The sequence below is a fragment of the Canis lupus genome, chromosome 10 (genome assembly GCF_048164855.1).
Source record: "Canis lupus baileyi chromosome 10, mCanLup2.hap1, whole genome shotgun sequence".
NCBI classification, from domain to species: Eukaryota; Metazoa; Chordata; class Mammalia; order Carnivora; family Canidae; genus Canis; species Canis lupus.
This window is the reverse complement of record NC_132847.1, coordinates 54,150,631-54,164,904: the sequence shown is the minus strand read 5'-3', so window position 1 is coordinate 54,164,904 and position 14,274 is coordinate 54,150,631. Positions and strand designations below refer to the sequence as shown.

General features: G+C 44.3%; 1 protein-coding gene across 5 annotated transcripts in view; it reads right to left on the bottom strand.

Annotated features, from left to right (window-relative positions):
- Nucleotides 1-14,274, bottom strand: part of TMEM8B (transmembrane protein 8B) — a 27,951-nt gene continuing 13,677 nt past the window's right edge. For 2 of the 5 annotated variants that reach the window (XM_072841880.1, XM_072841879.1), the window contains exons 7-14: nt 8,711-8,804; nt 8,415-8,538; nt 8,178-8,320; nt 7,763-7,941; nt 5,615-5,716; nt 1,465-1,611; nt 1,170-1,286; nt 1-915 (exon numbers count right to left, since the gene is read on the bottom strand). In XM_072841880.1, coding sequence (XP_072697981.1) covers nt 550-915; nt 1,170-1,286; nt 1,465-1,611; nt 5,615-5,716; nt 7,763-7,941; nt 8,178-8,320; nt 8,415-8,538; nt 8,711-8,804 — 1,272 coding nt within the window. In that variant the 3' untranslated portion in view covers nt 1-549. Of the gene's footprint in view, nt 920-1,169; nt 1,287-1,464; nt 1,612-5,614; nt 5,717-7,762; nt 7,942-8,177; nt 8,321-8,414; nt 8,539-8,710; nt 8,805-14,274 lie in introns of all 5 variants that reach the window. The other 3 variants (XM_072841882.1, XM_072841883.1, XM_072841884.1) reach the window with 3 other exon arrangements.

Genomic DNA, 14,274 nt, shown 5'->3' with positions numbered 1-14,274 from the left:
TCCAGCAAATACTTCATTGGAGACACGCCAGACTCCACCTGCATCAACTGAGAATACCAGTCACTCCTGCCCCAGCCCCATCAGTCCTGTAATCCCCCTCCCAGCATAGCATGGCACAGCATGGCCAAGACGCTGCCTTGGGAAGGAGCCTGAGGCCAGAGTTGCTGAGCTGCTGGGAAGATCAACTGGAGACTCAGTTTCCCCAAGGTAGACTCCATTTCCTCAGGAATGATGCCATGTCCTGAGAGGGCTTTGTCTCCCTCAGAAGGAATCCAGGTCCTTATGAGGGCTCCATATCCCTAGGAAGGACTCCACACCCCTATGAGGGACTCCTTGGTCCTGAGGGGCTCTTGGGGCCTGCACGGGCTCCAGTCCTTAAGAAGGATCCATGGTTGCAGGAAGACTCCAGGCCTTCAGGAAGCACGCCAAGTCCGTAGAAGAGCTCCTTGTCTTTAAGAAACACTCCATGTTCTCAAGAAATACAACCTGTCTCTTATCCCTGGGTAGGTTCCACATTCCCAGAAAGGGCTCTCTGCCCCTAAGAAGGGTTCATGTTCCCCAAGGGCCAGGCCCAAAGTCCCTCTCAGCTGGCACAGATGCTGCTGACAGTGGCCCCTCCTGGGCCCACAAGGCCCAGCTCCTCCTGCTCATTGATGCACAGCTGGTAACCACAGCCCCGGGCCCGGGCTCCAGATGGGACCCGGTGGTCAGTCTTAGCTCGTGGGGGCAGCAAGAAGCCCACACTGCCAGCAATGAGCATATGCCAAATGCTGTGAATGTAGAAGTAGTTGTCTCGAGTCTCCACAAATGCATAGAGTAGGACAGCACTGCCTGCAATAAGGCTGCCTGGACACAGGTAGAAAAGCCAGCGGCGCCACGTGGGTGGGTAGCAGTGCCGGCGGCGGACGCTGCGTACTGTCTGGGGGAAGAAGAGAAGTGGGACTCAGGAATACAAGGCCTTGGAACCCAAGCCAGAACTAGTCATTCTCAGGCTTCCCCAGAGCCCTGGCTCAGATCTAAAGGCACCTGCCAAGACTGGTGTGGGTACCACGAATAGCACAATGATGATGACAGAGTCCAAGCCCATCTTAAATTGGGGACCAGATACTCAGGACCCTGTACCCAAGTCTTGCTGGGCCACCCCCCTCCCCAAACCCTCCCAACCTTACCCAGGCTGTGGCCAAGATCCCCAGGGCGAAGAGACTGGGTCCAAGCAGGTTCCAGAGTCCATGCCGGTCAAGCTGTAGAGCCATAGACAGCAGCATAGCCCCCAGCAAATACAGCACCTGGAGAAAGAGGACTCCAGGGGCTGGGCCGGGTTGGCAAGAGGTACTTGGCAATGCCCCCAGGGAGAGATTGGGAGTGAATTTCTTTTTTGTTTTTTTGTTTTTTTGTTTTTTTTTTGGTGGGAGTGAATTTCAAGTTGGCCCTACAGTTGACCCCCAGGGCCCACTCTGGACTGACCTGCTTAACCACAGGCTGTAAACGAGCCATGGCAATGACAGTGACCCACACGGACATTAAGGAGCCCAGGAAATCACAGAACTGCAGCACATCGTAGTCCATGATGCAGAAAACCACAATGCCTGGCTGGTCACAAGCATGGTAAAACTGGAAGAAGAAATGACAAGCGTTGAGAGAACTTGGGGCAATGGCCCAGGTCCATGAAACTGGAGACAGAGGCCACGAGGGTGGTGTGCTGCTGTCAGAAAAGCAGAGGTTAGAGGTCACAGACTGAGCAGAATCCAGAAATGCCTGACTCCCTGCTCCTGAGAAGAATGTGGTAGGGAGGCCTAGTCTGCCTCACAAACCATACGTAGCTGCCAGCCCTGACCCTGTCCTCACCCTCCTAATCTCCTCCCACACACATCATAGTGGCATGCTCATTCCCCCCATCACTTGACACTGCCCCCTCTTCATGTCTGGAAGAATAGATTGTTACAGTGATGGAAGAAAAAAATTAAAATGCTATAATGGGAAGGAAAAGGTCTTTGACCTATATAAACTTGACAAAAATCTACTAATTGGAGCTGATCTTGAGACATACTAGCAGATTTTATGGGATCAAAAAAGTTTCCTAAGATCCTGTCCCCTGCTAGGTTACCCTAGGTCCTCTGGGAGCCATGGCTCTGAGGGCATCTCGATAGCACAAACCAGCTGATGTAGTTGCCAGGGTTGGACTGGAATCATCGGGCTGAACTGATGCTGGGGCAAGAAAGCTAAGTGTTGGACCACCCAAAGGTGGCTTGGGAAGTGGCTTGATCCCTGACAGAAAGGATCCTTTAGGTACTTTCAACCTAGATCAATTTCTTCATCATTCTATTGAAAGGCAACCCTAAGTCACAAGGGCTCAGGAGTCTAAAAGAGAGGTGGCCTTACAGACCTCAGTGAAACAGGCAACCCGGACCTCCTGGGGCATATCCTTGGCTGTGGGTGGAAAGCAGGGCGATCTAACCCACCGCTGAGGAAACAGGTCACTGAGCAATATCACAGGTCATTTACTTCTGGCAGCCGCATTCTCTGTAACTTTGGGGAAGAATAGAAATGGAAGTACCGGATCTGGTCTCCTGTTTGGCTGCATTAGAGTTGAGAATGAGACAGTGGAGGTGAGGTCAGGAAAGGAGTTCAGGAAAAAGAAGCATCCTATCCTGAACTCAAATCACAAACCATGACACCCCAACCTTAATCAAACAGCATCCCCCTTAGAAGCAAGCAGGTGGGAAACTGAACCAAGTCTGTTGTGAAATGTAGCAGAATCCAGGCCCAGAGCAGAGCTGCCAACCACACAGTGGGAAAACAGACTCAAACGTTCTCTAGAGACAAAGGATGAGAATGAAATTGCTACGTTTCTTTGGAACTTGTTGAAGTTTACATCCAGTCATTCAAATTACAAAATTTGTAACTTTGATAAAGGGGAAAAGGTGAACAATGTAAGAACAGGGAGAAGCTAGGAGTTTAGAAAAAGAAAAAAATTAAAAAGAAAACAGGGATATTAATTGGCATTGGGAAACCTTGGGTTTGATTGCGTCAAATTTTCAAGTCTTAGTCTGGGTACCTCCCTGTATCTTCTGTCTTTCCCTTTGCTTTGGAGGTAAAGAATGCTGTCCCTTCAGAAAAGGGCTGCTTTGGAATGATCATGCTTTAAGTACTGCAAGCTTTTGAAATGGTTTGTAAGTTTAGCAACATGGCTCTGTCTTACATATTATTTTTTTTTGTCTTACATATTATTAAATTGAGAGCGTGAGCTCTTATTGGGAAATCTGAGAGACTTTTCATGGGAGTCTGCATCTGCATTAGAATTAGTATCTGAACACACCTAAAAGATTGATTTTTTTTTCAATTCCTTCTTTCTCTTGTATGTGCTGATTAATTGGGAGTTAATTTAGTTTCTAAGCAAATCGATATTTTGGTCTTTTGCTATTTTAGCTATTGGGTATTGATTATTCTCTACCTCTAAGACCAAATGTAAGTACCATGCTACTAAATTATTATTCAATACTATTTTCTGATTTGGATTTTATTCTAAAACATTAATTTTACATTTCAGTCTTCACCAAGCTTGCTCCATCTGCCTGAGTTTCAAGTATATAAAAGGAAATGCCCAAACATTTCTGGAAGAGGGACTTGTAATAAATTCTTCCATCTCAGATAAGACAAGATATATACCTGAAGAAAAGCAAAGCTAAATCACCTAATATTGAAGACACATATAAGGGAATAATTAATTGAAGGCTGATTTTTCTCCTAGGAATTTCTCTGCAATGAAAAAGGAGTAGTGGCTAATGGAGAGACTGTCTCCAGAGTAGAGTAGTTTGAGGAAAAATCATCACATGAGTATTCGATGACTGATTATTCTCCAAGCATACTAAAAAGTCAGAGAGACTTTTAAGGTAGTAGAAAACCTACAGGAGTTAAATTAAAATTGCAGTGTGAACAAGATGATGCAACTTTCACCAATCCTGATCTATGATTACTGCTGAATGTCTAAAAACAACATTGGTAAAGTCCATCACTGACCCCTTGATGGGGCACAATTCACTAGGGAAGCCAACTCACAACCTGCGTCAGCTTACTTCACTGAAACTCCTCAACCTTGAGAAGACAGCATCTTGTCATCATATATTCTGGATATATATTTGTTCCCTCTACCTGCAGTGTTTCCACTTGCCTTATTATTCATGGAGCAGAATCCACAGTTCATTGCCATGGTGCCCCAATTATTACCATCTTTAACCAGGAGATACAATTTATAGTAAACAAAGTGAATCATTCATCACTATAGAATTCACTGGTATAAATGTATTATCTATCACCCAGGATCAACCAGCTGAACAAAACACTAGAATGGCCTACTAAAGGCTTAGTTATGGTATCGCCTGGGAGACTCTATTGTGTAAGTCTGGAATACTGTCCTAAATGTTTGGTGCAGTTTGTGCTCAGTAAGCTTTAGTCATCTTATACTTTATGCCATGTATGTTCATGAGAGAATATCCCTACACTAATAAACTTTCCTCAAGGAAGGAAGGAAGGAAGGAAGGAAGGAGACTTGCAGTATTGATCCACTTGCAGGATTCTTGATTCACTGAAATTACAGGCTAATTTTCACATTTTCATATATATATAATTTTCCTTTGTCAACGGCAATAAAAAAAAGTCACGGAAATAACATGGAAAGATTGAGAAATTTAAGAAAAGAAATTTAGACTACAAACTGGCTTCTGTTAATATAATTCTCATCTAATTTGACACCCCCTTCAGCGTTGGACATTTGTGAGGAAATTTTTGAAAATTAACCTAAATTTTTTTCTGTGAGATTTTATATTTTTTATAACATAACTATATAGTTCATCTAATGCTTCAAAATGGAGTATCCAGGCACTACAGAACTGGAAATGCAAATACATTCACTTCATGCAGTGACTGGAATATTTGCACTTAGGATATAATGGAACTTACTGCTATTCTTTTATTTTCTGCCTCCTTTTCCTCTTGGAAAAAGTCATGGGATTTTGCCAAGGGCCACTAAGAATTACTTTCAAGGTATGAGGAACAGAAGAGGTATGATAAGGCAGGCTTGTAACCAAGATGTCCACAATCAGCAAGGAAGGCCCTAGAGGCCTCAGGTCAGCTCTTAGGGGAACAGATTAGAAGAATTCAACTAGCACTGGGAAAGATTCACAGCTTGAACTGCATGGGTTAGAGCTGTACAACTGCAATGTTTGCTGTATTTCCCTCGATGACTTCTTGTATTTGTTATACAATATAGCTCAATGATTGCATGTAGGAAATCTAGAGTCAGGCTGAGTGAGAATTCTGCTTCTACCACTCATGTTACACCTCAAGGTACTTAAATTGTCCTCATCTGCATAAAGGGATGATGATGATATAAGTACCTATCTATTACTCTAGTGGTACTGTGAGGACTTGATTAGCAGTGTTGACACACCAGATGTTATGCTGTTTCCATTATCTGAATTGGTCTGGCTATACACAAAATCAAATGCTGGATCTGTGACCTGTTTTTCTGTTAACATACCTTACATATTATATAACATATGTTGCATTTTAAATATTTTACACATTTACACTTTATACTCTTGAAGAACAAACCTACCCCCATGCCCTGGATAGGAATCAATGTCCTACTCCCAGGTGTAGACTCTCCTGGCTTTGAAGACAGGGAAGAAGACAATCCTGTATGTCCTGGTACTGTTATCTGCAATATAACCAGTGGGTCCTTAAAAGTAGACTGTTGAGGAATGAAATAAGTCTAAACTAAATAAAGAATGGGTAAGGAAAAGTAATGGGGAACCTGCCCAGGAAAACTGGATGACCAGCAGCTGTACATTTTGGCCCATATGGGAAAAGAAGAGGAGTTAGAGCAAGACTTCAGGCAACACAGTAGAGTCAGTATCTTTTCCTTGATCTTTTGCATATTATCCTATTTTTTTCTTTTTTAAATAAGCCCCACACCCAACATGGGCTTGAACTCACAAGCCCGAGATTGGGGGTCACCTGCTATACTGACTGAGCCAGCCAGGCACTCTGCTCATTATCCTATTTAAGAAAGTGGAAGCTCTGTATGTGATGTCAGTCACTGCAGGCTCCCCTGGTGTTCCAATGGGGGGAAAAGGTGTTTTCTTTCAAGGACAATTTGCCATTGTATCCAGAATATAAGGAGTCATCTAGTTCTAAACACTCTGGAGCCAACACCGGGATGCTTGAGCAAAGTACAGGAGAATGAACACACTCTCCCCACATCTTCCAGGCTCCTGATACACTAGCTACTGTTACTGATTGTGAATCCAATTAGATCTGCATGCAGCCAAGAGTGGGCTGGTGGAACAGCTGTTGCTAGAGGATTTGGTGAGCAACAGTATAAAGGGCATCTGGCAGTTAAAAAGAGAGAGAGAGAGAGAATGAGAAACAGTGTCTACTATAAAAATAGAATGAGGCACTGTCAGAGAAGGTCTAAAAAGGGGGGCAGCCAAGCAAAATTGGGAGTGTGCTCTTCTCACCCAGCTGAAGAGGAGAAGGTCTCTCTACACAGCATAGTTATAGCCTCCTCTTCCTCACCTGTGCATGCTCATCCTTGAGGACCCTACAACATGCCCCTCAGTTTCAGGACATTCACCCCCTACCTTTCTGCTAAATGATAAGTAGGGCTTTTGTAATTTGGACATATGTCTGATCTATTAATGCTGAACAAAAGGGAAGCACATATTGGTTTCTGTGATATTCTTGTCACCAAGACATGAGGAAAGTCTGAATCCATCTGAGATTTTTGCAGTGCTCACAGAAAGGCACTGTATGTCACAAGATGCCAAGAGCCCAAAGATGAGCTGAAAAGATCCCTAGATAAAATATCTCAGGGGGAACGTCTACATGGAGGCTAAATCTCATTAACAGACTCACTTCTCTACGTTTTCCTTATACTGTTTATGATGCTTTCTGGTAAGATGAACTTTTCTGATTATTGAGGAGTGCAAAAACACAGACAGGGGACTGTGGACATTCTGTAATGGGAGGGGAAGGATTTAAAACTATTAAATCTTCATCAAAACATGTTCCTTTGAACTGGAATTTTATATCACACTGCCACTTCCCATGACGTCTCAGGACATACCTGAGTCTACATAATTTCTTAGGATCCCAAGAGCCAGAATGTTCTATAAATTACCCAGTTATAGAGATCCTCTGTCTTCAAAAAGTTCCCATGAGAAATCAAGGAGGCCATGGTGACTGAATGGGGAGTACCTTTTCACACCATAAGAAAGAACAAGCTAAAGATATAGAAGTGTCCAGTGCAATGAAGACCATGAGCACAGTATAGCTAGCCCTCGTATCATGAGAGATGAAAGTGAAGACTCCATATAGAGACATGGGAGAAAGTGCAGATCTCTCGTCACCATACAGAAGAGAAAAGGTGAAGCTGCAGACACCATTCCATACTGTAGAACAGCCAAGTGTATTATGGTAAAGGTCCCCATGGACAGCTGGAGACCACACACTATTTCTAATGGCTGTTGGTTATTTCAAGTTACAAAAAGCCTTGTTCATTTATCCTGATGTGCCTTGCAAAAATTACCATATCCTAGTGCACCATGCCGCAACACTGCTGTGGAAGACACCGTGAAGAGGAGACATCCTCATATAATGAATGTGTAGACATCCCCAAACCCATGGAAAACACGGTGGAAATGCAGACCCTCACCCATCACCATGAATAAGGATTCAATGAAGACAGAGATGCACCGCATACCGTGGAGAAGAACATGGTGAAGGTGTAGACAGCAGCTTCCAGCACATATCGGCTCCGAATGGCCAGGACCACGGGTGGTAAAAACATGAGATTGCTCAAGCAGAGCAGTAACGTGGACAGCAGCTGGAATCCGTAGGTGAGTGCATCTGCACTGTCGGTGCAGCCCCAGCCCCTCCACCCTGCGAGTGGGGAGGGCACAAGGTGGAAGAGGGCCCAAGGCAGCCACAGGTTCCCCACTCCTGCTGGTGGCCTCGTGCCAGGCCCTACACCACGGCCAGTGAAGGGTGGTCTCACCCTGGCTCCGCCCTCCCAGTCTCTCCAAACCCATCCTCAATTCAAAGAGCCACCGCCCATCCAGGCCGCCCCCTCCAACCCTTAAAGCCCACCTGGCTCCTCGCCTGCCCAGCCCGCTCACCGGCCTTGCACTCGCAGGCAGCGTACAGGTAGTTGTGCGTGCGCAGCAGCTTGCACTGGCCGTAGGGCCCGCAGTCGTCCACGCAAGGGGACAGGAAAGTGCGCAGCCGCACCTCTGCCGTGGCGTTCCGGCACCGCACGTACCTGCGCATACACCGGGCTGTCAGCTGGGCTCAGGCCCTATATGTGTGTCCCGGTCCGCCCTGCACCACCGCGCCCCACCCCCCATCCCGCTCACCGAGGCCCCACCCCACACAGGGAGCGCAGGGTCAGGAACCAGGTCCCAGTCTGTGGGAAAGGGATTCGCAGCCTGGCCACTCTGGAAGTGGCACTGACGGAGAGGAGGAAGCCAGCCAGGGACTCTTAGGGGAGAAGGGAGAAGAGGGGTTATCAGTGAGAGAGGGGAGGATCAGTGTGGGGTCAAGACCTAAAGAACCTTCACCCACCTGACCCCACTTCCCCAGCCCATCCTTCCTCCATATCATCCCCCAATACCCCCAGCCCCAGGCTGCTTCCCCCATTCCTCACCCCCACCTTTAGAACAGGTCACCGCTGCATCTCCCAGGCTCAAGGGCACCTCGTGAGTCAGGCATCCAAACACTGTCACATTTTCCTGGAGCAGGGAGCTCTGGGGAGGGCAGGTATGAAGATGAGGCTGTCACACCCTCCAGGCCCTGGCACCACCCCCACCAGGGGCCCCCCAGACTTCTACACCGGTTAACCCCTCTCCAGAAACCTGGGCTCCTCTGGGAGCTCACCGGATATCCCATTCCTGCAAATACTCTCTACTCCAAAGCACACTTTTCTCTCTCTCCCTCTTTCTCTTTCTCTCTTTCTCCCTCTCTCATCTCCATTCTTAGAAAAACTGGAGAACACCAGATCCTCCACAGCAGAGATATTTCAAAGACTGATGAGAAGGCAAGGCCCAGTTCTAAATGTTGTCTTTGAGCAGAATTGTTTAAACTCTGTCCAGACAAGAGAACACCCTGTTTCAGCCCAATCTAGCTTACTGGAAGGAGTGTCAGGGGGGCTGTTGCTGGATGTAGAAACTAGTTGTGAACAAAGAAAACTAAGGTTTTCAATCATTTTCACTTGGGTCTGAAGGCAGGAGGAGTGTAAAGAAATGTACTCTTCCTCAGGTGAAATGATCCTAGGTATTAAAGGTAACAGAATGCCTGGGGGGTTAATGTAGCAACCTGTCTGGGATTTAAAGAAACCAGATATCCACAGAAGTAAATGTAAGGCGTGTCTACAAGAATAAAAGTAATGGAATGCTATAAGCTCACCTCATTCAAGGAGTTAAGGTAGCTTATTAAATGTGTATGATAGAATAAAATAAATGCATGAGGGAAATTTAAAAGTCAAGATAGAAAAATAAAGTCCTTCCCTAGATATATGTGAGGCATATATTTGATGCTGACTTCCAAGCAACCAAAGCAAAAAAGGAAACATAATGAGTTACCAGATTTTATCTTATGAGTCCATAAGATAAATTTAATTAGAGTCTCAGGAAAAGAACACCATCTAAAGGGGTGGTTCTCTGGAAAATTCTCATCAAAGCAGCTCTGTGTTCTGTCATGCATCCTGTCCTTAACCACAGAGTGAATTTCATACAACTTGCTTATAACTTCCCTCAATGCAAACCTGGGTAATATACCAAAGCATTATTCCATAAAAGTCATTCTAGTGGGAAGCCAAAGGAAAAAAATGTCCTCCAGGTATGCAGTTCTCTGATCCAAATGTTCAGACCTTGATTCCAAGAGAAAAAATCAAAATACAGACAACAAAAAGAAATAAGAGGTATTCAAAAAAAAAAAAAAAAAAAAAGAAATAAGAGGTATTCAAATTGGTAAAGAAGAAGTCAAACTCTCCCTCTTCGCAGAAGACATGATACTGTACATAGAAAACCCAAAGACTCCACCCCAGATTACTAGAACTCATACAGCAATTCGGCCATGTGGCAGGATACAAAAAGCCCAGAAATCGGTGGCATTTCTATACACTAACAATGAGACTGAAGAAAGAGAAATTAAGGAGTCAATCTTATTTACAATTCCACCCAAAAGCATAAGATACGTAGGAATAAACCTAACCAAAGAGGTAAAGGATCTATGCCCTAAAAACTACAGAACACTTCTGAAAGAAATTGAGGAAGACACAAAGAGATGGAAAAACATTGCATGCTCATGGATTGGAAGAATTAATATTGTGAAAATGTCTATGCTACCCAGGGCAATTTACATGTTCAATGCAATCCCTATCAAAATACCATGGACTTTCTTCAGAGAGTTGGAACAAATCATCTTAAGATTTGTGTGGAATCAGAAAAGACCCCAAATAGCCAGGGGAATATTGAAAAAGAAAACCAGAGCCGGGGGCATCACAATGCTGGATTTCAAGTTGTACTACAAAGCTGTGATCATCAAGACAGTGTGGTACTGGCACAAAAACAAACACATAGATCAATGGAACAGAATAAAGAATCCAGAAATAGGCCTTCAACTCTATGGTCAACTAATCTTTGACAAAGCAGGAAAGACTATCCACTGGAAAAAGGACAGTCTCTTCAATAAATGGTGCTGGGAAAATTGGACAGCCACGTGCAGAAGAATGAAACTAGACCATTCTCTTACACCATACACAAAGATACACTCAAAAGGGATGAAAGATCTAAATGTCAGACAAGAATCCATCAAAATCCTAGAGGAGAACACAGGCAACACCCTTTTGAACTTGTCCACAGCAACTTCTTGCAAGATACATCTATGAAGGCAAGGGAAACAAAAGCAAAAATGAATTATTGGACGTAATCAAGATAAAAAGCTTCTGCACAGCACAAGAAACAGTCAACAAAACTAAAAGACAACCTACAGAATGTGAGAAGATATTTGCAAATGACATATCAGATAAAGGGCTAGTACCCAAGATCTATAAAGAACTTATTAAACTCAACAGCAAAGAAACAAATCAGCCAATCCAATCATGAAATGGGCAAAAGACATGAACAAAAATTTCACCAAAGAAGACATACACATAGCCAACAAGGACATGAGAAAATGCTCTGCATCACTGGCCATTAGGGAAATACAAATCAAAACCACAATGAGATACCACCTCACACCAGTGAGAATGGGGAAAATTAACAAGACAGGAAACAACAAATGTTGGAGAGGATGTGGAGAAAGGGGAACCCTCCTGCACTGTTGGTGGGAATGTGAACTGGGATAGCCCCTCTGGAAAACTGTGTGGAGGTTCCTCAAAGAGTTAAAAATAGAGCTACCCTACGACCCAGCAATTGCACTGGTGGGGATTTACCGCAAAGATACAGATGCAGTGAAAAGCCAAGACACCTGCACCCCAATGTTTATAGCAGCAATGTCCACAATAGCCAAACTGTGGAAGGAGCCTCGGTGTCTATTGAAAGATGAATGGATAAAAAAATAAAAAAAAGAATGGATAAAGAAGATGTGGTCTATATATACAATGAAATATTACTCAGCCATTAGAAATGACGAATACCCACCATTTGCTTCAATGTGGATGGAATTGGAGGGTATTATGCTGAGCAAAGTAGGTCAATCGGAGAAGACAAACATTATATGGTCTCATTCATACAGGGAATATAAAAAATAGTGAAAGGGATTATAGGGGAAAGGAGAGAAAATGAGTGGGAAATATCAGAGAGGGAGACAGAACATGAGAGACTCCTAATTCGGGGATCCCTGGGTGGCTCAGCGGTTTGGCGCCTGCCTTTGGCCCGGGGTGCAATCCTGGAGTCCCGGGATCGAGTCCCACGTCGGGCTCCTGGCATGGAGCCTGCTTCTCCCTCTCCCTGTGTCTCTGCCTCTCTCTCTCTCTCTCTCTCTGTCTATCATAAATAAATAAATAAATCTAAAAAAAAAAAAAGAGAGAGAGAGAGAGACTCCTAACTCTGGGAAACGAACAAGGGATTGTGGAAGGGGAGGAGAGTGGGGGGATGGGGTGACTGGGTGATAGGCACTGAGGGGGGCACTTGACGGGATGAGCACCGGGTGTTATACTATATGTTGGCAAATCGAACTCCAATAAAAAAAAAAAAAGTGTTTTCACTACTTTGTCCTGGGGGGAAAAAAATCAAAATACTCAGAGGGAAAAATCAGAGTAGATGAACCAATATGTTTTTCAGAATAAATATAGTGGGCTGTTTGGGGTATATAACAAATGTCATGGCATGCAAATGGGTATAATATAAGCAGATAAATTTAGAGAGGGACAAGGTGAAAGGTTACAGGGGGGTTGGGCCTCTACTCTTAAGATACTGAGGAAAAACAAGTATGGGTGGTACTGGTCTCTGAAACGGGCTCTTTAGTTACAATGTCAAATCAAGACCTCACTGACAGCCCAAAGGCAATAAGAGCCACAGAGAATTTAATTGTGAAAATAAGAAATGTTTTTGTGTTTAAGAATCTGCTCTGTGGGATCCCTGGGTGGCGCAGCGGTTTGGCGCCTGCCTTTGGCCCAGGGCGCGATCCTGGAGACTCCGGATCGAATCCCACGTCGGGCTCCCGGTGCATGGAGCCTGCTTCTCCCTCTGCCTGTGTCTTTGCCTCTCTCTCTCTCTGTGACTATCATGAATAAATAAATTAAAAAAATCTTAAAAAAAAAAAAAAAAAAAAAAAAAAAAAAAAAAAGAATCTGCTCTGTCCTGACCAACAGGAAGACTTGAAAAGTTCTGAGCCGTAAGTCCTCTAAAAGACCACATCTAACCACAAACCTGGTCTCAGGATGGCTGATAGGAAAATGGGCCTGCCCCCCCCAGAACTGGGGAATAGTAGAGTTAAAAGAATTGCTGGCTGGGGTAACAGTACATAAATTACTGGATCAATGCCAGCCCAAGACAGTCACTAATGGTTCTGCCCTAAGCCCACTGTTAATTAATGCTAAAAATAATTACTAAGAGTTACAGAAGGCTGGCTTTTCAAGTGTGTGAATTACATAAAGCAAGGAAGACTCAAAGCCCGAACTAGTATTAGGCAGTGGCTCAAAGATGGACTTAAATTCTTTCATTCAAATTAAACAGCTCACTGCAAAAATGTGAGGTGGGAATTGGCAGCATTTCACATGAACCAGGCTCAGGGCACAAAAACCTATGTGTCCCTTAGTTACAAGTAGATCAACACAGAGACTAATGCAAAAAGAAAAAAAAAAAAAAAAAAAAAACGAAAAGACACACAGTTTTAGGTCTTCGATTTTCCAAAGCTTTTACATGTGATCCTATTATTTTTATAATAAAAAAGTAAATGCATACCAACTGGTTTGAAGAAAAAGAAAAAAGGAAGACCCAGAAATCTTAGTTCACCACAGCCCCAGATGATCCCGTGGGGTGATGTGGCAGCTCAAAGGGGGAACTTGACCTCAGGCTGCAGAAACACTGACTGCCACCCTGATCAGACCCCCTTGTATCACTTATCTCAGAGCCACTATGACCAGAGGAGAGGGCAGAGGATGGGGGGAGGTCTAATATGCTGAAGTTGTTCAGCTTGGGGGAGATGAGGGGCATCTGCAGGGCTGTCAAACAGGATAGGAATGTAACAACCGTACCACACCAATATGAGATGTAAAATAAGAGGGAGAACTGTGCAGCAGAAGAGGGAATATGGGAACTCCTTGTATTTTCTGTCCAATTTCTCTGTAAGCTTAAAATTGCTCTGAAAAATCAAGTCTATTAACTTAAAAAAAGAGAAGGACAGAGATAGATTTACTGGATGTAGCTTCTGGGGCAAAACAAAGATTGGTGGGTAGAAATTATGGAGGCAGATTTTCATGGACTGTCAGGACTGCCTTTAGCAATCAGAGCTGTCTAAATATGGACTCTATGACCTCAAGAGGGAGTGAACTCCCTATCACAGGAGATATGCAAGAACATGGACACTTGCCATAGAGGCCCTTAAGAGGTAGAAGGTTAGCCTATAAAATGGATAACTGAGCCCACTCTGAGTTGGATTGGCTAACCTAGCCTACCCGTAGCATACAGAGGCAAAACTCAGGGGAATGTTTGTTGATCAGACTTGGGCTGAGACATTGTCCCTAATCACAAAGTGGGCCAAAAGCGACCCAGA